Source organism: Anarhichas minor, unplaced genomic scaffold (genome assembly GCF_050575085.1).
Source record: "Anarhichas minor isolate MPS153535 unplaced genomic scaffold, ASM5057508v1 ptg000026l, whole genome shotgun sequence".
Classification (NCBI taxonomy): Eukaryota; Metazoa; Chordata; class Actinopteri; order Perciformes; family Anarhichadidae; genus Anarhichas; species Anarhichas minor.
In genome coordinates this window covers 9,306,944-9,328,438 of record NW_027466472.1, presented here as the reverse complement: position 1 = coordinate 9,328,438, position 21,495 = coordinate 9,306,944, and the positions used below count along the sequence as shown (strand labels likewise).

The 21,495-nt window shown below is 42.5% G+C and overlaps 2 protein-coding genes across 5 annotated transcripts in view; both read right to left on the bottom strand.

The window, feature by feature from the left end:
• kmt2a (lysine (K)-specific methyltransferase 2A) overlaps positions 1 to 8,297 on the bottom strand; it is a 36,444-nt gene extending 28,147 nt beyond the window's left edge. For all 4 annotated transcript variants that reach the window (XM_076099998.1, XM_076100002.1, XM_076099999.1 and 1 more), the window contains exon 1: positions 8,028 to 8,297. In XM_076099998.1, the coding sequence (XP_075956113.1) occupies positions 8,028 to 8,261 (234 nt within the window). In that variant the 5' untranslated portion in view covers positions 8,262 to 8,297. The remainder of the gene's footprint in view (positions 1 to 8,027) is intronic.
• A 1,838-nt stretch (positions 8,298 to 10,135) lies between these two features.
• On the bottom strand, positions 10,136 to 20,728 carry ube4a (ubiquitination factor E4A (UFD2 homolog, yeast)). The gene is made up of 20 exons (XM_076100234.1): positions 20,609 to 20,728; positions 19,387 to 19,579; positions 19,104 to 19,286; positions 18,078 to 18,190; positions 17,763 to 17,915; positions 17,483 to 17,642; positions 17,173 to 17,375; positions 16,780 to 16,971; positions 16,311 to 16,644; positions 16,066 to 16,192; positions 15,593 to 15,900; positions 15,212 to 15,344; positions 14,898 to 15,088; positions 14,427 to 14,527; positions 13,735 to 13,848; positions 13,472 to 13,646; positions 13,200 to 13,380; positions 12,877 to 13,024; positions 12,577 to 12,734; positions 10,136 to 12,361 (listed from the first exon to the last, which is right to left on the bottom strand). The coding sequence occupies exons 2-20, from the start codon at positions 19,511 to 19,513 to the stop codon at positions 12,226 to 12,228; spliced, it is 3,237 nt and encodes a 1,078-aa protein (XP_075956349.1). The 5' UTR covers positions 19,514 to 19,579; positions 20,609 to 20,728; the 3' UTR covers positions 10,136 to 12,225.
• Positions 20,729 to 21,495: the final 767 nt, after the last annotated feature.

Genomic DNA, 21,495 nt, shown 5'->3' with positions numbered 1-21,495 from the left:
GGTCATCGCTGGATAGACAGCCAGAGCAAAGACACACTAAAAGAAAGAGGGGCCTGGATTCTACAACCATGTGAGCAGCCTTGTGACGCTTTAATGCTTCACAAGAAAATGTGACGTGTGGCTTGAAGGTGGCACCAGAAGAAAGGCAGTGCTGTACGCTACATGTAAAGGGTTTATCCTGTGTACAGTTAACACATGTCGGATGTTGACACAGCATGTAAGATGTTAGCATAACATCACGATATGCTAACGTAACGATTTATCTCCAAGAAAGATGAGGCTGACAGGACATTGTTCACAAATTTTAAGAGGTTTTCTGAAGTGAAGGACATGTTTGGCCTGTTACATTAAATCAATGGGCATCTCCAAAGACATTAGGAGTCATCCTCTAGGCAGCGTGAAGGTCTATACCCACTTTTATTCCGTTCATTCATCAAATAGTTGGCAAGATATTATACCGTATTTTGACAGTCTGACCTTGTCGCATCAAGATAAACTATCTCCACCTATCAACTGCTTCACACGCGCCATGAGTCCCGTTCTTCCACTTCGGTGTTATTACCTTAGATCAAGTGCAATGAAACATATTGAAGGAACACCGACTGAGAGCCTCATCGCCCGTCTGCGTGGAACTGGGTCTAATCATGTGTCAACAGCATATGAGACCCTAACCTGCCAGGATCACAGGATGGAAGCAACAAAATGCCATCTTCCACAACAAAAACAAACTATATTCCAGAAACAGATGGAAGCAAATACATCCCAAGTGGCCCCTGATATGTCACTTGTGTACATGTGATATGTACAGAGTAGACTGTACATCAATCCTTCTCAAGTCTTGAGACGTGCAACAGAGCAATCATTAGAGAATGATTAACATCTTCAGTGTCCTGATCCGTGCCACCACTTCTTGCAATCAGTGTGTGTGTTTAAGAGTGGAGGTGAGCAAGTCATTTAATCATGTTTATTTATAGCAACGTGCGGGGATGCAGTGGAGGTCTCGTTGGCCCAGTTTGTAGAGCAGCTGCTTTCCGAGTGTAGTACACGCAAAGTGTGTGCACATGCGAACCGATTTTGCACGAGCTACGCGTTACACACATCTCAGTGTTAATAATTCATACCTCGATGTGTCTGAAACACGCGCGCTGTGGAATAAGATAAGACAATAATGTGTGCTACAAAAGGGTCTCTTTCATCTGTTCTGCATATAAACAAACAACAAACAGTCAATAGTGCTGTTTATCCTGGCAGGCAATTCTGATCCAAGCATCCGCCCCTCCTCGTCTCCTTACGCTTCTCTCTCCACTTTCAGTCCCTCTCCTCACTATAATACCAGCATCCTCCCCTCTCTACGCATGCTGCTGCTGCTTCTGGTTGGTGTTGTTGCTGAGCGGAGGGGGGGGGGGTACCAAAGCACGGCTCTGACTCGCTGTGATGGTGCGAGAAGCAGTCAATGACATCACAACATCACACGCATAGAGCGGACTGCACGGTTTGTGTACACGCGCACTCATGCATGTCATGCGCACGTGTGCCTCCCGATACTGTCCGCACCCACTCACACACGGTTTGAGGGGAAAGAGGAAAAAAAACAAAAACACCTCACACACCCCTTTGCGCGTGAACTGCACAGCAAGATGTAAACATGCAGAACATAGGACTGAGAATGCGGGGGAGGGGAGCACAGGCGAGGCCAGCAAGCAAACATGAGTGAGAAAAGGAAGGAGGGCTGTGGGAGGAGGGTGAAGAGGAGAGAGGAGAGAGAAAAAAGAGACAAGGAAGCAGCATTTTGACCACATGCACCATCAACAACAACAACAGAGGGAGTGCGGTCGTCTCCTGGGAGCAATGATGATGAAAGGGGTTTGGGGGTTTCTACATGCTCATGCAGAAGCTTGCCAAATCCCAATCCAAACGGGCCTCCCACACACACACGACAAGCCCCCCCCCCCCCCCCCTTTCCTCTCCCGTATTCTCGTTCCCTGCCATGCTCCCAAACACATATTCAGTCACTCACTCATTGCTCGCTCGCTTGCCGCCCACTGGCTTCTGAGCACAGAGCAGCAGTAGCGTGTGAAACGCAAGGCTCGCCATGAGCTCAATAGTAGAGCAAGGCGCGAGGAGGTCACTTCGAGAAGTAAACACTGTAGTAGACGAGCAAGGTAAGGTTCGTGCACTGCCTTGCTAACATGCATCGGGTAAGAGGGATGCTGGAATGACCTTTCTCTGATTTTTCTACTTTCCATTTCATCACCTGAGTGTAAAAGCAAAGCATGTCTTTTAACACAAATGTTCAAGTTCTTCTTCATCTTCGCTGGCTTTTGCTCAGCCTCACCATGAAGATCTGAGCAGTTTAACTTCCTGCTGGTCTGTCACAAGTCATGTAACTGATCAATGCATAAATGACTCGAGATTAATCCCTAAAAGATAAGAGAAAAAGGAAAGTCCTCTGAGTCATTGTGGAAGCAACATTATAACTTTCAGGAGGTGGGAGGGACTGTCCCTGAAAGTTATGAGACGGATGTGAAGATGGTTTGAGACTTGCTTTTATATCAGTTTGACGGAGACTTGCACTCTGAGGAAGCTGGGACTTTTTTACCGCCTTTCAAGACAACATTTAGGAGAAATCTAACTGGTGCTGCCGATTAGGGACCAGGCTTTAACCTAAACAAGTTATTCCTTGCCTAACAAGTGGCTTTCTGAAACACACCTTCATTTTGAATTACTTGATTTTGGTACACCAGACTAAGATTGATTAAGACCACTAATGTTGGTCCTCATTAGTGAGAGTTTGTGCACACCGCCTGCAGGTGCTCATAAAAGCTGTAATCACATAAAAGCCCATAACTTGGTTGAATCAGAGGAGTAAAAAACTGACAAAATAACAGAAACGGATTAAAAGAACAAGTTCACAATCCAAAAATCTTATCAGGATCAACCAACCATGCCCCTTGCAAAACAACCCAATACAAACATGTGCCAAAGTTTGAACATCTATTATCATTAAACTATACATTTTGGTAACATTAGCTAATCTCGATGACATAGTCAAAGTTCTTGAGGTGTTTTCACATTAAAACACTTAATAAATAATACAAGTATATCTGAACAGTGGTAAATGGGTTAAGCACACAAACATGTTACGGTCCTTTAAAGGTTATCATATGTTGCAGAGAGCAAAATAAACACCGCCATCAAGATCTTATCATAAAGACCAACGACTACTTGTGCAATCAGCAGCAGCAAACTTTGTCGCACAGTCGCTAGTTTATTACATATGATACTAAATCTACTAGTTATGTTGTACACTCGCTTTTGATTTCAAAAAGTGACTGACAAATACTGGGGTTAAGTAACTGATAAATATTCATCCACCGCCCCGAAGCAGTCAACCTCGGGGGAAACACTGCATCTCACAGGTGTTGAACTTAAGTCGCGAACATATCCCCGACCGCACGCTGCAAATGGTTTCACATTGATGTGGTATCATACAGTAAGCTATATCGACTCATGCCACTCTTTTCTCACAACCAGTCTTTTCTTCTGGTATTGATTTGACAACTATGTACATGATTATGCACATAGTTCACACTCCTCATGTTGGGAGAAAGCAATTGAACAGAAGACATTTGTGGCGATCTAAAGGCAACAGGGACAAAGAAAAGACAATCTATATACACAACATTGTTCTTTTAGTCTTAGAGTCAACATAAAAGACTGGGAAAGACACACAGTAACACGTGCCTCACTCACACCCAAACCCCCCCTATATATTGCACCCTTATTAACTGCAAGATACAAAGAGTGCAACTTTTAAATAAGCTTAAATTCATAGATCAACATCACAAGCACCCCTTGATTACAAAGGTAAAGCCGCTGTGACCTGCCAATGGATGCAACATATGTGATTTGCATTTGACATCAAAGTACTACAAAAAGAAGTAAGATGAGTTTAAAGTAAGAAGTAAGTTACCCACTCTGAGAGAGGAGAACATCAGAACAAGTAATGAGGAGAAAAGGGAGGACAGGAATTTGAGAGGGATTTCAAAAAGATGTGTCATGTTGTTCAGGTTAGGACCCCGTCAGTCAGTTTGATGTTAGAGAATCTTAAGAAGTCTTTCCTCAAAACAGCATTTTTCCTCACACATTCCAGGAAGCTTCTTCCTCTTGGATTTACTGAACAGACATGATGCCTCATCCCTTCCTGGTGATGAGCTCATTCTCTTATATGCCCCTCTGATGACACATCTTTTTAAAAAGGCCAAAGAGGAATTCAAAGAATCACATCAACAGATATTAGTATACAAAGCAGCAAATATGAGTACCACTGATCATAACACCTTCTTTCCTTTACCAGAGTGAAGTACACAGTGGCAATGCCTTGTGACCTGTCAGCCCAGAGCAAAAGGTGGACATTTGTTTTTTCCAAGTGTCCCAACACCGGCTGCAACTGTTTCACATTTGCTCGACAGCACACCGACCAAAACAAACACTTTCCAGGGCAAGATGAATCCTCTTCCTACACCTCGCACATAAGGAGACGAGGACAGTCAACGGACAAAGACAAAAACAAAGACAGACTGGCACGTGTGCGTGGTGTGTCTCTCACGTGCACACACACACACACACACACACCTGCAGGCTGGCAGGCACCCACAGACAAACACCCTCTCCTACCCACCCAAGTAGGCAGCTTGAATTGAAGTTCTAATCAAAATAAAGACAAAGAAGACACGCCTACTCCTGAGTGCAAAAGGGGACATAAAGTCTGACACCCCTACCACCACACACACACACACACACACACACACACACAAAGAGTAAGAAAGACAACACAATTGCCGCCTTTCTCGCAGTCAGGCAACTCCTAAAGCATTCTGCTGTAGCAGAATAAAGCCGTGGATGGGAGGGTCTGTGACTAATTCTCCACCCAGCGTTGTCCCGTTGGGAGGAGGGGGGTCGCCCCGCACTCTTTGATATCCCTGCCTGTGCTCTTTCAGCCGCCCGCACTTTGTGAGAGCTAGAATAAAAGCAGACACAAAGCTTCCTGCTCCAATCCACACGCTGTCTCGGGGATGGGTAAGCGGGTGGGTGGAGGGGGGGGTCTTCCATTTAAATAGGCCAAACACCTGCTGGACTGGAGCCCCTTCCGCTCAAACACACTATTTCTCTCAAACCAGTGAGGCAAAGAGACATTTGGGTTGATACATCTATTCAGCTGTCCTTTTCTATGAATGATTAAACATTGGTAATATGTGAGTGGAATAGATGCAGCAGAAGGCATATATATATATAATGGACCAAGAACCAAAAGGGAAAAATTATGCAAAGTATGATGAGGTGGACAGTGAGGTTGTGGTTATCGTGGTGATAAAGTCACACATTTACAAAATAATCTACATGGACTGCACTCCGCACCAAAAATAAGCAGCAGCAATTTGGCCAGATCAAGAAAATCAATTCCCTACACGCATACAAAAGCTAACAAATGCCTTCATTTGGACAGCAACAGCCGACAAGCGCCCTTTTGAGTCACCCAATAGGCTTAGTAATCCGTTCCAAAGTGGCAGCTGTCAGAAGAAAAGTTGCTCTGCCTCTCAGACGGGGTTGTGTTTGTCTGAAGTGGATTTGGGTCTTTCTGCCTGGATGGAGGAAGGAGGGGGTAGCCAAGTGTCCGGCTGGCGCTCTGTTCAGGGTCGCCCTGTGAGCTCAGCAGGCTGCAGTGAGCCTGAACAATCCGGCCCTGGACAGGCACTACACAGCCTCTCAATGAAATCACCATGCTGTGTCCGCAACTTCCATATAGGCTTCAGGTTCCATGGGGATTTAATGGTCCAGTCTGTCTCCACACATCCCAAATACAGCTGGCGTTAAGGCGTTACTCCTAACTACTTTAAAAGCCATTTGCCTATAAAGATGGTGTTTCACACAACATTAATGTTTCTCTGAAATATCATAAAGCTGTGATGTAAAGCACAATGTACATAAAAATCAAGGAAGTCACTATCCTGTGTCTGCAACTGTCGTCTGATTAAAGTTGCACATCGATTTTATGTCTGTGTACTCATCCAAGATAGTGAACTAGATAGTGTACTCATCCAACATAATCTCACACATTGTCTTTTAAAGTGGTGGTGGGAACACAAAACTCAAAAATGTGTGTTTCTCCAGCAAACCATAAAGCATTGCCTGTATGTACTTCAAAATCAATGTTTCTCTAGAATATCATGAAACTGGGATGTTAAAAGTACATTAGGAAATATTTCACAATATTGACAATCATGATTCAAATGTATGTAAAAACCCAAGTATTTTCAAGTTCGGAAAAAACAAAAACATACATAAATGGCTAACTAGCATGCATGCAAATACTGCTGTGCTTCAACCAAATAAGCAGTCTGTGGAGCACTAAGAGTCTGTGGTAAACATCCCCACACAGTGTAACGTTACTCCCACTGCAATGAACGCATGCTGCTCATCATGAAGAAGGAAGATGGTAGTTCGCTAAGGCGAACACACCCCCACATCACACGGTCCATCAAGAAGAGGCTCGTTGTTATTGTAGCCAGCCCTGCATGCGCACTGTCACTAGCAAGTCTCATTTTATGACAAAAATCATACACCAAACCCTACATATATATATATCCTCTTATTCGCACTTCTGAGCTGAAGAGGGTGATTTCGAGTATTCGGCTGTGAGCCAGACGGTCTCCACAAGCATTACACAACCGATAATATTTTGGTAATAGCCTCGTTGTGGCTGTGTAGAGAAGGGGAAAACATGTCCACCTCCCATTTTCCTATGCATCAGCAATAGCCCCGGTGGCTAGCGTGGCGTAGTGCGTAGCATGGTAGCTGACTCCTAGCTTAACACCACACAGTAATGATTTAGTTTTGTGTGTGTGTGAGCTCAGCTAACTTTGGCTCCAGTGCTTTAACCCGTTACGTGGTAATGTGCTGAGCGAAGGTGACGTTAAACACATGAACCCTCTGGAGCAAACCTGCAGCTTTCACATCGCTCACGACAGGATGATGTTGATGTAGCTTTAGCTGTGAGATGTAGACAGCTAGCCTGCGAGCTAACCAATCAGCTATGTTAGCTTGACACCTCACTGCAAACAGCCAGCCCCTGAGCTAATATTGTAATTACTACGCTATTTAGCTGACAAATATTATCTAATAGAAATCTGAAAGTCAGTAAGTAAGTGAATAATGAAGAGCTCTTTTCTCGGATACGTTGTAGACAGACAGCTAAATTCACGTTAGCTTGTTACAAACCACAATTGTGTACTCCTTCAAAATGACATGTCTTCTTTTCCAAACATATTACTATCTTGAAGGTCCCGGGCTATTACACCAAGGGGGGAAACCAAAATATGTTTAAATCATATTTTCCTTGTTAGAAGTTAAGATTAATGCTAATACGGGACGATAACTTTCACTGTGTTGATGTAACGTTACGTGCATTAGAAGGCAACATGTCCACAATTGAAGGCTTCACGTCAAGCTAATGTCAAGTAAGCTAACAGTTGTAACGGCGGAGTTACACAGGGTACTTGCTCTGTGTTAACTGTACTTTATGTTGTTATTAACCAGATAACAGCAGGGTTTCTCCACAGTGTTTTGGTCTGGCTAGCAGACTTAACGTTAGCACCAATTCATCCAAACTGTGTGGATGTAGCCTGTCCTCACACTCCACTGAGATGAGGAAAACTTTCTTTCCAGTTGGACCTTTTGAGACCATAAATCTGATAACCATTTGGTGTGTGTGTGTGTAGTTTGTAACTAAAGTTAACATTATAACGTGTTACTGTAGAGTTTTAAGGCCACGCAACAAACACAAAGTTAACAGAGCATCCTGGAAATGACAAGTTTGCTCACAGCCTCACTTAACGTGAGGAGGAAAAGATGGTCAACGGTTGGGCTGAGAGTAACCGTTAGCTTTTCATCTAAAACGGCTCGTGCTCGGCAGTTGACCAACCAGAGCTCCCATGGTTACTACCGGGCTGCTCCCGTCCCGTGCTTACCTCTCCGCTGCTCGAGTCAGTCGATTCCCCCAAAACATCCCGAAATTTCTGCAGGTTGCTCCCGATAACCGAAGAGACCTGTAGTGCAGCATCAAAACCGGGTCCGAGCCCCGCCGCTCCGGAGACACTCCGCAGAGAGGCAGTAACCCTGATTCGGCCCGCTCTCCTCCCGGTACCGGAGTTGCAGCTCCCTCCGGGCCGAGCGGGGAACCGCCACCGACAGCTGTGCGCCATTTTACACTCTCTGCCTGTCTGCCCTGCGATCAGAGATACCTCGGTGGGCGGAACCCTAACCCAGCACTCCACATAAACAACCTCGACCACAGCGCTCCGCTCTCACTGGCCGTCACATCATTATACAGGTTGCGGGGCGGAACTGAAGAAACCCCGACAATGCATTTTTCTCAGCGGCCCTATTCAGAGTCTGCATGGCCGAATCCAAATCAGGTTCAGGGGCTTTGCCCGGGAAAGGTGCCTTGCGCTTGAATCACAAGGAAGGACAAGACCGTTACCTTTTAGTGTGGTTTCCCAAACAATGAAAGTGAGAAGCTTTTGTACAAGCTTAAACCAAACTCCAAGATCACGCAATACAAACTGTGACCCAAAAAGCAATATTGTAATAGTAACCTGTAGTTGTGTATTAATGCAGGGGCGTTGCAATGAAGTCTGCACCCCAGGGAGGAGTATTGCTCTGCTGCCCCACTTACACCCCTTTTCAAGAGAAATTGCTGTTTAAAAAATATTTGTTAAATTGCATGAAGCTGAAAAGGGGCTTTGGGACAGGGCCCCAGCTTCACTGATCCACATCTTTCACAAAGTTGCAAATCCATGCATTTTTTTTTTACCTCTACACTAGATTATTGCAACTCTTTATCAGCCTGCTCAATAAGTAACGAAGACTCTCCAGTTGTTGCAGGATGCTGCAGCACATGTACTTGCAAAAACCAGGAAAAGAGAACATATTACTTCCATATTAGCTTCTCTGCACTGGTTCCCTGTAAAATCCAGAGCAGAATCTCTCTCTCTATATATATATATATATATAAATATATATATATATATATAAATATATATATATATATATATATATATATATATATATATATATATATATATATATATACAGTATGGCCCTGCTTGACACCCACTATCGTTATTATCAGTCATAATTGTATTTTGACTATTGCTACTATTACTGATAATATCACTCTAATATATTCGCTGCTGCTATTATTGTTATTGTTCCTATTTCTATTATTATAGCTGTTGTGCTACTATTGTTGTTGCTGCACGTCTCTGTGTCTTTCTCTCCCTCTTGAAAAAAAGTTATTTGAAATTAGTAATTAATTACACGGTAATTGACAATTGACTATAAAGACACTTTTTGTCAACTACCACCAAGTGCATGCAAACAAAAATGTCATATGTAATGTACAATACTGAATGTCATGATCATATTCAGGACAACTGAATTAGTTAGTGTTACAATGAACATGTAAAGACATATATGTATATATTTAGTAAAGACGAAGAGCACACAGTCCAATGTGTGGTTCCTTTAACCTGAGTGTGTTTCTCGATACTCATCAATAGAAACAGCTAAACTTTTAAGTTTATGATGTTAACTAGATGTGCACGTTACAACCAGGAGATGTGGCCCAAAACAAACTTGCCATGTGAGAATTGTAAGTACCGACAGTACACGGGGCAGTCTTGCTCTAAAGAATTTCACACGTAGCTGCTGAGATTGCCTGACATATAGACATCACTGCTATACAAGCTGTTTGAAAGTGACTTGGCGACATAATATCGCAAGAACCTGCAAAACTGAGTCTTAAGTGTGTTAAACAAACCCGAGACAGTTTATATTATCAAAGGAAGATAAAATATTCTGACACTCGTATTGTCCTTGATACAAAATATTTACTTCAACCGTGTTCTAAAACAAGATGCAGCATTCACAAACATCAGTTACTGGTAAATAATCAGTATTTAGATTTAAACTTGTGTTTTGAAATCCTCTTTTTTCTGTTTATACATTTCATGACTGATATTATGTAGCTATGTTGCAATGGAGTGAACTCTGAAATAGAGCAAACATGTCGATATCTTATATAACGCACATTAGTTTTTATTTTTTAATCATACTGTACATCCAAAATAAACATTTTATAATCACAATTAAAACAAAAATATTGCATTATAATTTAAACCCATGAAATCATTCAGGTGGTAGATATTTAACATACAGTATGAGAGCATGCCAACAAATACGTCATCTTTCTCTCACATTTTGCCATTTTTTACAACCACACTTGATTTTGAATTAAAAACATTTAATTCAAAAGCTACTCAAAAACAGGTCATCTTTGTCCGTCTTTAATATTCTAGCCACAGCTCCCTGTATGCCCAAAAGAAACAAACTCATAATTATGTCTCGTGAGAGTACGAAACGAGTCGGATCCTTATTCGTTGACATTTACGACAAGGCTCTTGGTTTTAGGCACCGATTCTATTGATCATTTGTTTGCCCACATGTTAATATACTATGCTTGCACACAACAATCTGCTCAAAATGCTAGATCAGTATACATCAGTTAATCGGCTGAATGTTCATTTCAAAAGGATGACAATGATTATTACACAGTACGCACAGCAAATCAAGTTATTGAACACCGCACATTAAGGTAAATTGAGAAAATATTGTGATCTTTAAACTATTGGAAATGAACTAGCCAGAATATATTTTCGCAAGCTCATGTTTCGCCACAAGATTTGAGTTTGTAAACATCTACCTGAGAACAATTGAACTCAGTCAAAGAAGGACCAACAAATCAGCCAATGTTCAGACTATATTTAGACTTGTCGTCTCTAAATCTTTATGAAAACTAGGCATTTTCAGATATATTATGAAGCATGGTTCTCTGACTGCATTGATTATTTTTCACCTGTGTCCCAGTGGACAGTTTTCGGAGACATTTCAGGAACAGCCACCGTGTTTTAGCAGGTTAAATTTGATATCCAAAGCAGTGTTTTGATAGCGTCTTTTTGCCTTTTTGTGCTAGGAGCAGTCATTTTTGTGCGTATGATCACAGTGTCTAAAAGAGCACTTAACAGAATTTAAACATGAGGATCAGTTTACTTTTCATGAGGAGTACTACTCGGGTAAATACAATCGCATTATGTCTTCTGTAGCTCTGAAGGGAGCTTTCTGTGTGTAAGCATACCAAACAAGTGTCCATTAATGCCACACTTAACAATCAACCAATTTGAGTGTGCAAAAATACTTTTATTACTTTGCATGTATTTCATCCTAAAATGGGTTTAGTAGTAACTGAAACACAGTTTAAATCCTTATTTCCAACAACCTATTAGTTGGCAAGCGCTCAGATCCCATCAATTACTTTAATTAGTGCTTGATTAAAGCAGGTGCACTTGAAGATGTGAAGACACTTATCTATATATGTTAAAATACAGAGAAACAGTGTTCACAGTATGGTTTTGTGCTTCAGGCGTCTTATTACAGTGAACAAGGTTTTAAATTCAGTTTTACCTGTGCCTTGCCTTTAATTGCAAATGTTATTTACAATGCTGCTTGAGATTTAACCACAAGAGCTGAAATGTAGGGTGTTCAAGAACTTTAAAAAGCAGTGCATAGTGTATTCTTCATTAAGGTGAAATCGAGGTGAAATCATAAACAGTTCCCAAAAATACTTACCTTGCAGTATAAAATGTGGTAAGGGCCAGCTGGTCAGTCAGGAGTTCATACAGTACATTCAACAAATCCTGTTGAAAATGATACTTCTGGCCACAGTTCTGACTGTAATAATAACTAATTAATACACAGTATTCAGGGAGAGAAGGAACCAGCGGTTGTAAATCACCCTACCTATGTTACCAGAGGGGATCATGGGACTCAGAACAGTTACTGCGTGGATTGGTAAGGATTCTGAAGTTGTCACCAGCTGGTGGGCTGCAGTTTGCTGGACTGTTTGTAGCGGATACAATCCACTGAGCGTGAAGGTTGCATGAAAAGGATAATGCGATGTTTGTCTGACCGGAGAACAGTCGGAAGAAGATCCAGAGGCAAGCAACACCATGGATTAGCCAAGAAGCGGAGGAGCACTCGAGATGTGAGCCGGTATAAAGAAAACAGGGACGCAGTCATTGTTTATCACAGCGAGGGATCGCGGGGTGGCTAGCCACTGGGTCCCAGCTGCAGCCGCTCCTGCTTATGTTTATCCAGCCACTGTAAGATCTGCTGTTTGAGTTCCTGGTTCGGCCTGATCTGGTCCATGGTTAGAGGACTGCGGTTGAAAGGGTCTGTCTGGTCACTGCGAGGAGGACATAATTAATCAATTGTTGCATTATTTGACTCCAGCACACCAAGTATTTGTGTTTACATCTCATCCACAAGTAATACCGATTCATCAGATTACAAAAAGATCCCAATAAAAGACACAGCTATCCCAATTTCTCTGCTCGCAGAAAAGACAAACAATGACAATCATCTAGAAAGGCTGTCGGTGCCTCGTAGGACGTAACTGACCTGAGGAGATGCCTTGCTATAGTGGAGCGGTCCACTGTGACATTGGAGGAAGGGAGGAGAACAGGATCGAGCATCAGAGTGGACATGATGGGATCCAAGAACTCATCTGGGGCATCTGCATACGTCTCCTCTTCCTGCTGATGTCTGTCTGCATGGGACTAAAACAGATGCACAATGACAACATGAGCGTTTCCACCTGTATTCACCACAGGGATCAATGCACAGATTCATAAAAAAAAAGATTTAAAAAAAAACATATTCTAATGTTATCTGGCAAACAGTTACCAAGTCAAACGATACCTTTATTTTATCTGCAAGGAGTGCAAAAGCCACAATCATGTCTCCAGGCTTGTTTATCTTCTTCAGTACTCGAACTGTTTGGGAGAAGAGGGTCGGAGAGTACGAGCGGCCATCCTTTGGAACCGTAGCACAGAAATTCTCCTCATCACTGCCAAAGACAGAACAAATTATTTATTTTAATTGGAAACCAGACTAGTTGTCATACTCAGCAATGTGAGTATTTCTGCTCCAGAGGATATGGCACCAATAAAATCCAGAGTTTAAACAATGAAAATATAAACAAGAGACTGCTATTTCCACGAAGAGGAGTGTTCACAACATACCCCAGGTTCAGGTAGATGGTGCAGATGTCAGAAACAAGCTGCTGGGGCTTGAAGTCAAACTCGCTGAAGTCCTTGACTTTAAGAGCCCCCATCTTCGGACCCACCAGGTGTTGAAGGAAGTAATTCAGCATGGAGATGATCCTCTCGACCAGGAAGGGGTGCACAAAGATCCCCCTGATCTCTGAGAGGGAGGAAAAACACACATGGAACGGATGAAGACAACACTTTAAATGAGTGAATCGATATGAAGAATCAAATGTTTTCTGCCTGACCTGAGGTGAGGAAGGCCAGCGTGCCGATGGTCTCATTAGACATGATGTTGTGGAAGCGTCCTAACTGTCCAAGCATCTGCAGGCTTGACTCCTTCTCTTTTCGGGCATCGGGGGCCAGTCCGTCCCACTCCCCTCGATCCCGCTCCAACTGCTGAACCTTGATTTTACTCAGGTACTACAAGATAAGAAGATGGGACTTAATTAAAAACCAAGGCTTATTTGCCAAAATTGGTGTAAAGTTTTGCATGTATGGGCGATCTTACCTGAATAGCCTCGTCCAGTAGGAAGATGGCGTCATTCATCAGTAAGTTGAAGAACCTGAGGAACAGAGGGGGGTTCATGGCCTCCAGGTTCTCAGATGCATAGTGCGCCAAATGCTGAAACAAGAGATGCCAAACTACATGAGGAGCACACTGGGATCCATCTGCTAAATAAAATACAGTTTCCCAATATACATTCACCTGGTAATGAAACCGCGCATGCCTGTTTTTGCCCTCATTCATTCTGCTGCTATTACATTTATGGCTTTTGTGGGTCACAAGGGGGCCAAAGGCAATCTCATTGAGGTCATTGAGTGAAATACAATGAAACATTCTCGACAGTTTAGCAGTCAATCACAGGTCACTTCTTTTCCTCAACCATTCTTCACTACTACTCCTCCTCTCACGATACACCACAAGAGTGAGGAAATACAGGTAATAACTCTACTGCTGCTTACTAAAAATCTGTTTCTGCTGTTGATAGAATTGCCAGATCATAAACTCTGCAATACACCTCATAGGATACGCCTCAAGATCTTTATGAGTGAATTTTTAGGTGTTGCTATTCTTTAAATAATGGATTTAAGGAGTTTCTTTCTAGCTATTGGGACAGCAAGCAACATGATAGAGACAGCATTAGATTATTGAGGATTGTCACAACAAAAAACATCTCAAAGACAGCAGTTTCTTATTACCTTGATACTCTCTCTGTAGCTATCTTTGCCCCACATGTACTTGAGGATGGGATACATGGGTCGTCTGTAGTTGAATTTCTGTTCAAACTGATGAGGATCGCCTGAAATACAGAGGGGAAAATTAAATAAACAACTTAAAAATATTAGTCAAATAATGATTTGTTTTCACTTTATCCAGCTTATCTCCTTATTGTGATAATTATCTTAAACACACACAGGTGTTCACACACAATCCAACCTCTTCACCTGACTAGAAAAAGACCCAAAATGATCCCAAGAGCCAGTTTTTATTTTTATTTCTAATTGTAATTGTGAATGTTGTGTGACGTTCAGCCTTTAATCAGGTTCTTTTTAAACTTTCCAAGTGTTCATACTTGTAACAGCACCTGTATCCAATACAGTTCAACAGTTCAACACTGCTTCCATCTACAACTAGCAGGAGCAAATCAAAAGTTGAGAGGAATACAATACCTGTGAATTCAATGTCTACAAACACAGAGATGAGGGCCTCAGCCAGCGGAGCTGCATGTCTATAGGAGCAGAAGACTCTCTCTCGCTGGAACACGATTGGCTGAACAGCACCAGGAGCCACCGGCTCCATGTGGGGCATCACCGCCTCTAAGACCTCTGCAAGCTTTGCTCTTAAATGAGGGTTCTTCATCCTGTTGTGCATACAGGACAAAAAGGGATTGAAGCAAAAAGTCCAAGACGGTTCGCATCATTCAAGCCTCATTGGGCATCACTAATCTTCCTTTCAACCTGACATGATACATTCAGACATGTACCTCTCTATGTTACCCATGAAGACGGTGATGAAGTTAAGAATCTGCTCCAGACTTTCTGCAGAACTCTCCAAAACGTCGTCTGCAAATCGACGCAGGAAGATGAAAAAATCTCCCAAATTCTCTGCAAAAAACTCTGACAAAAAAAAAAAAAAAAAAATAGGCACACTTAAGTAATGACTAAATTAAGGAATATTCAGCATGATGAATAATAGTACGACGAGTGACTACCCACTACATAAACAGCTGTAGTAGTTTCAAAACATTTTGTAGTATCGGCTGTTTATAACCCATCAGGTCCAAAAGTATATCCATTTATAATTTGTATTACATGATCTGAAATCATGATGAAAACAGTTCAATTTGACAATAAAATGGACCTACCTGGTACATAGCAGAGCATAGACTTCTGTAGGGAGGACAGGGGGAAACTGAGTGCTACATGTTCAGGCCCCTGGTTCCCCACACCAAGCTGAACCAGCAGAGCAGCCGTGGAAGCTTGGAGTTTAAGGCAGCATTGCAGCATTGCGGGCTGCGTGGTGGCAGCTTTGGTCGACAGGTAAACAATCATCAGACGCTCAAACTGCTCCAGGAGCTGCTCTGACATTGGGTTGCCTGTTTGCTGGGACTCCTGCCATGTCACCTGGAGCCGGTGGAGAGACTGGTTCATCTTCACCATCTGCTCGTGGAGTCTGCACATGCACATTAAGCACGTGCACGGGTGCGTGGACACAAACAGAGCAAGACAATACCGGTTATTGCTGACAAATGTGATGGTGAGGAACATACAGTATCTCCGAGACAGAAACTCTTTAGCATCTTTATGGAAGCTGTGCTGCCTGCTTGTTGGAAGGTACCTGTGGAAGCCAAGGTGCAGGGTGAGTTGTGTGAGGATGAGGTTTTCAGTCAGCAGGCTGTAGGACTGTGCTGACTCCACCGGCTGCTGAGGGGGCACCGGGATCAGACAGGTTTCCTTGTCGAGACCTGGTACAAGACATTAGGAATCATTTAGTCATGAACGGTAATGCTATAAAACAAAAAACCAAACACCAGAGCTGCTGCATTAATACTGTGAATAAAAATGTATTCAAAAGGTTATAACCTGTTACGTGCACGTTGCGATTGCGCCTCTCTTCTTCGCTCAGCTCTTTGAGGGCGCAGTAGGTCGGGTTGAAGGTGAGCAGTTTGGGTGACCGTGGCCTGCAGAAGGGCTGGCACAGCTTCAGCAGCGCTGCACCCAAGTTTAAGAAGAACGCGTCTGAAGCGTACATCTGGAAGAAGATCTCCGGCATCTGATTGGCCCATATCTTGGCACGGCCAGCATTCGCCTGCAGACAGCTGCCCAGCCATAAGAGCAGCAAATGGCGCGTCTCACCAGTTCGCTGGAGCAAATTCTTCAAGATCTGGTGCAGCTTCTCGTGAAACTGACCCATGAACTATAACGCAAAGGGGAGTAAACAACATAAGCCCTGAGACATTTGGAGTTTGACAATCCCTTAATGGTTAATGGTTTAATTTCTAAAAGACGGGAAACAAAAACAGCCACATCAAACTAAAGAGAATCTATTTACCTGGTGGATGTTGGCCTCCTGGACCTTCGTCTCCTGGGAGCTGGAGCGGGAGGGGTTCAGGAAGTAGCCATGTCCCTCCACCACACCTGGGGTTTTCAACAAGCAGGAGATACTCAACACTGCTCCCAGTAGGGTCTTCTGGTACTGCAAACCATTCGCTGGGTCTTTGGGTTGAATGTGTTCCACCAATACCTAGGATTTTAAAAGTTGGGGGCACAAAAAAAGTTTAGGTAGCGCTTTGAAATATTATGCCATTACGGTATATCCGATTACGATTATGTTATCACCGTTTATTATTGTATATTAGTTGAGTAGTAGCGGGCAGTGAATACGTTGTTTGTGAGTCGGCAAATATACGATAACATTTGCAACCATCCCTGTGTGTCTCCTGACCTTGGCGATATCTTTATGGTGGCTGAAATAGAGCAGAACATCCAGGTAGAAGTAGAGGAGAGGCTGGCACAGGTCCATGTCTTGGATGCGTCCCTGGAAGATATCCAACACTGGTGCTATCACCTCCTGGAAGGTACGCACCTCCTGGTCAGACAGCAGAGCGGCAATGACCTCCTCCACAAACTCGACCACCTCCTCTGGCTCTGAAACACAGCGACTTTTGTAAGAAAACCGAGTAGAGAAAACTCGAGGAACGCTTCAGCGAAGACGACAAGATGAAACGAGATGAATACGCGAGTCCTGAACCTACGTGCTCCGCTGAAACTTTCCAGCAACAGGTCCAGAAGCTGCTCGTAGATATTCTGGCTGATGTAGATCTCTGGGGTGAGCAGGACCGTCCGTGTGTTGGAAACTGTCAGGTTCTTACAGCGAACGGCAAACGACAGCAACTTCTCTGGTACCTTCGTCACCTAATGCGCAGATAATAAAGTCACTGAATTACGGAAGAGCGTGGGTTATTATTATGTTTTAATTAACACAATCAGTCTACTAACAGCCGGTAATCTATGTAGAAAAAGAACACCAAACACCTCTTCTTTGGCCCTCTGGTAACAAGCAAAAAGGTACGGGATGGCACACTTCTGTCCAGCATCACGGTCAGCAGACAGGTTCACAGTGCTGCATGACGTCATGTAGATGAGGTGGTTTCCTGGCTCTGGTACCAGCAGACGGTTAAACAGAGCCTGGAAGACACAAATCAGGCCGTGTCAAACATTCTGCACATCTGCACACTCACCCATGTATTTTCTTACATAACGAATCAAGTTGTTGGTGTTGCCATTTCTTCACCAAATCGTACCCTCAATTTTGTGATTTAATAAGAGGAGAGAAAGAAGACATCTCACCTGTTCTATGTTGTCCATGTCCAGCCAGTCCTGTCCATCCAGATCGGCAGCCATCTCCTCCAGGTAAACACAGCGAAGGGGGATCCCATTACCTCCTCTCAGACTGGGGTCACCTAGGGAGAATAAAACCAGGGTCCTTAAAATACTGTCAGCTCAAATCATATTACACACAACAACCCTCCTCAACAGTCACACAACAATACCAGACACACGCTTAGGGATTTACACTTACCTCACACTGCTCAACTTTGGTATTAAAGCGTTACATCCAAGTGTGCTCAAATCAGGATTTTTGATCGCTGTGAGCAGGATTGTCCGATCAGGTCATGATTACTGATCTGGGGTCTATTTTAATCTATTTCTCTGTGCCGGTCATCAGGCGATTCTGCTCCTCTGCTCTTTCTATCTTTGTGTGTGTGTGTGTGTGTGTGTGTGTCAGCTCATCTCTCGCTCTCTGAATCGACACAACTGACAAATATGTGGAATAAGTACGAAACTTAAATAACACAATATCACAAACAGCCATTTGGGATACAAAAAGATAGACCAGACAGATGCCAACACTACAGCTGAAGATTGCAAGCCGGCAGAGCAGCGGCTGGGCGGCGGCGATACACTCAGCCGTGTGATTACTAGCAGCTCCTACCGATATAATAAAAGGTGTTTTGAGAAAGTGAGTCACTGCAACCGCAAGAAGTCCTTGACACAGAGACACAGAGATGCACATTAATTTATTCACATACACACAGTCTCTCTCTCTCACGCACGCACACACACACAATCTATATATCTCCTGGCAGAGATATCTCCTGGAGGAGAACACTACAGTCGACAGTGTTACTACCAGGTATCTATCTGCCATTGACTTTTGATATTTGGGTCATGTCGGTAAAATGTCTTGTATGTGATTATGCAGTAATCAAACGTCTTTGACTAAACCCATATAACACTTGTTTGTCACACCTTTAGGTTGTTGAGATGTTTATAAACCAGAAACTAGCTGATTATTTTCCTCCTTTTACTTACTGTTGTCCAAAGTGATGAGAAATATTCGCTGGATCATGTGATTGACGTTGAGCTGTTCACACAGCTCCTGCCTGGACCGGAAGGAGCGGCTGATCTCTGCCACGGAGTCGTCATTGTCATCGACGCTGTCCGACACAGAGTTTTCTGACTCTGGCTCTGACTGGCTCTCTCCTGAGTCCTCCACTGTGGTACAAGATGCAGAGGTGAAAACCATGTGGATCCATTTAAACAAGACGCCACTATGACCTATACCTATTGCAGTAGCTCTGGTAGCTCTACTCACGTGGTGGTTCTGCAGATGGTTCTGGTTTCTGGCCCGACGCAAACTGCTTGGCATCAGCCAGTGAGCTGAAGAGGGCAGCGAAGGGGTTGCAGGAGATGCTCTGGTTGTTGTTGCCCTGGTCAGTCATGTCACTGGGGCTCAACACTCACTCCATCCAAGATCCCAGCCTGAAGGAGCGATGCAGACACGGCAACTAAGTGGCAAAGGAATTACACCAATGTAATATATAAAAGTAACAACAATATTTAGTATTTAGTATGTTAACCCCCCCAATCGCCCCATCCTCTTGATTATCTAGAATAGTATTAAGGCACAAAACAATGAGCTATTTCCATGAAGTCAAGAGTGTGTTTCATGTCACGGGTAGAGCTAGAATGGTATGTCACAGTATGAGGTGGGTGTGTTTTAAAAGTATGTCCAAAAAAGGTCCTCACATCTCATAAAATGTCTTCTTAGAGCAACTGACTGAGAAGCTTATCATCTCCAAGTGAAGCCAGGACATAATGGCTCAGAGAACACTGGCTTCTTTAAGGATTTAAGGCATTCTGCCTCCTTAATGTAGCATCACTGCCTCCAGGATTTAATGCCTCTAAATGCCCCAGTTGTCCCTTAAAAACATCTTTAAAACTCTCTTTTCACTGTTGATTTACATTCTTCCACACTAGCGTTACGATGTTTCCCCCTCTGACTAGATTAGACAACTTTTTTGACAGATAAAATGGGATGAATGGGAATCAACAACACAACTCCTCCTGCCTACAGTCACTTAGAGAGCAGTGAAGATGTCATGATTGTTCACTGGACTGTCTGATCAGTCCTCACCTCTTAACGTTACCATGTGTTGTCACGGTTACTCATCACTTCAGCACGTTACAGCTATATGCTCGTCTTACTTTGTGGAGCTAGCTCTCCAAGCTAGCCACCATTACGCTATTTCAAACGTGTCCTCTCACCCGTTAAGCATTTTAGTAGCACCGTTAGCTACTTGACGCTAGTTTGCTAGCTAAAGCTAACTAGCTAGCAGGGTTAACATGAGCTAGTAGCACTGGCCGCCCTGCATTAGGGCTAATTAGCTAGTTGGCTAGTTAGCAAGCTAAGCTGTCATGGGGTCACCACGACTCTATTTCAGCATCGATTTTACAAACTGTTACTTGGATTTCGCGTATTATCTATAATAATAAGTCTAAATAATGTACACAATCGATACAGAGCGCTGTCCTACCTGTTTGGCTTGAAGAAGTGTGTGTTTTTGATTATATTCTTTTAAATGCTTCCACGAAACCAGAGGCAGTTCCTCTGTAAATTTAAATTGTCAACGTCATCAAAAGGAGACGGAGTGTCTTGTTTGCTGAGTAAGTTTACAAAACATGAAAACATTATTAAAAACGGTTCAATAAACCAACCTCTCTGTGTCAATGTGTTATAGAAAGTGAATATATGCAACTGTAAATAATAGTTTGAAAGAATAATGTATTTATATCCAACGTTTGAACTATATTCTCAGTAAATAACTGTGGATATACATTATTCTATATAGTTATGTAAGAGGAATATAAGAGTTATATTATATATAGCTATTAGACACTACTTCCACTCTACCACTCTATGTTAATACAGACAAACAAAGTAGTCTACTAATACTGTTATGTCGTATATTTTGTTCTTATTATAAATGCTTCTATTGTTTCTGTTTTTAACATGTAAAGTGTCTTTGAGTGCCTTTTAAAGCGCTATATAAATAAAATGTATTATTATTATTATTATTATTTACTAAAACATATCATCAGTCTGGTGTACACTGATTCTTTCTGTTTTTTGTAAAGATTTGTTTTTATTTGTTTTTGGTAGGTGCATAAACATTTCCATTTTTGCATGAAAAAATAAATGTATCTTATTATCATAATGATTCATGAACTTAAATATATATTCAATCAAAATAGTGATAATGACATATATGGCATTTTAATGATAATATCCCTAACCTATGATAAAAGGAAACATTATATAAAATTTAAAAATAAAGTAAATAAATACACTTAAATATAAAAACATACAGAAAATAATCATTTAAAATGTATTTCTAATAAATACAATAAACATTTAATAAAA

Excerpts from the sequence above, each read along its gene's own strand:
- ube4a (XM_076100234.1), bottom strand. The coding sequence starts at position 19,513 with ATGACTGACCAGGGCAACAACAACCAGAGCATCTCCTGCAACCCCTTC. Across the intron at positions 15,901-16,065 it reads CTGCACCTTGGCTTCCACAG|ACTCCACGAGCAGATGGTGA; the intron begins GTACCTTCCAAC and ends GTGCATGTGCAG. Across the intron at positions 12,362-12,576 it reads ATAGCAAGGCATCTCCTCAG|TGACCAGACAGACCCTTTCA; the intron begins GTCAGTTACGTC and ends TCCTCCTCGCAG.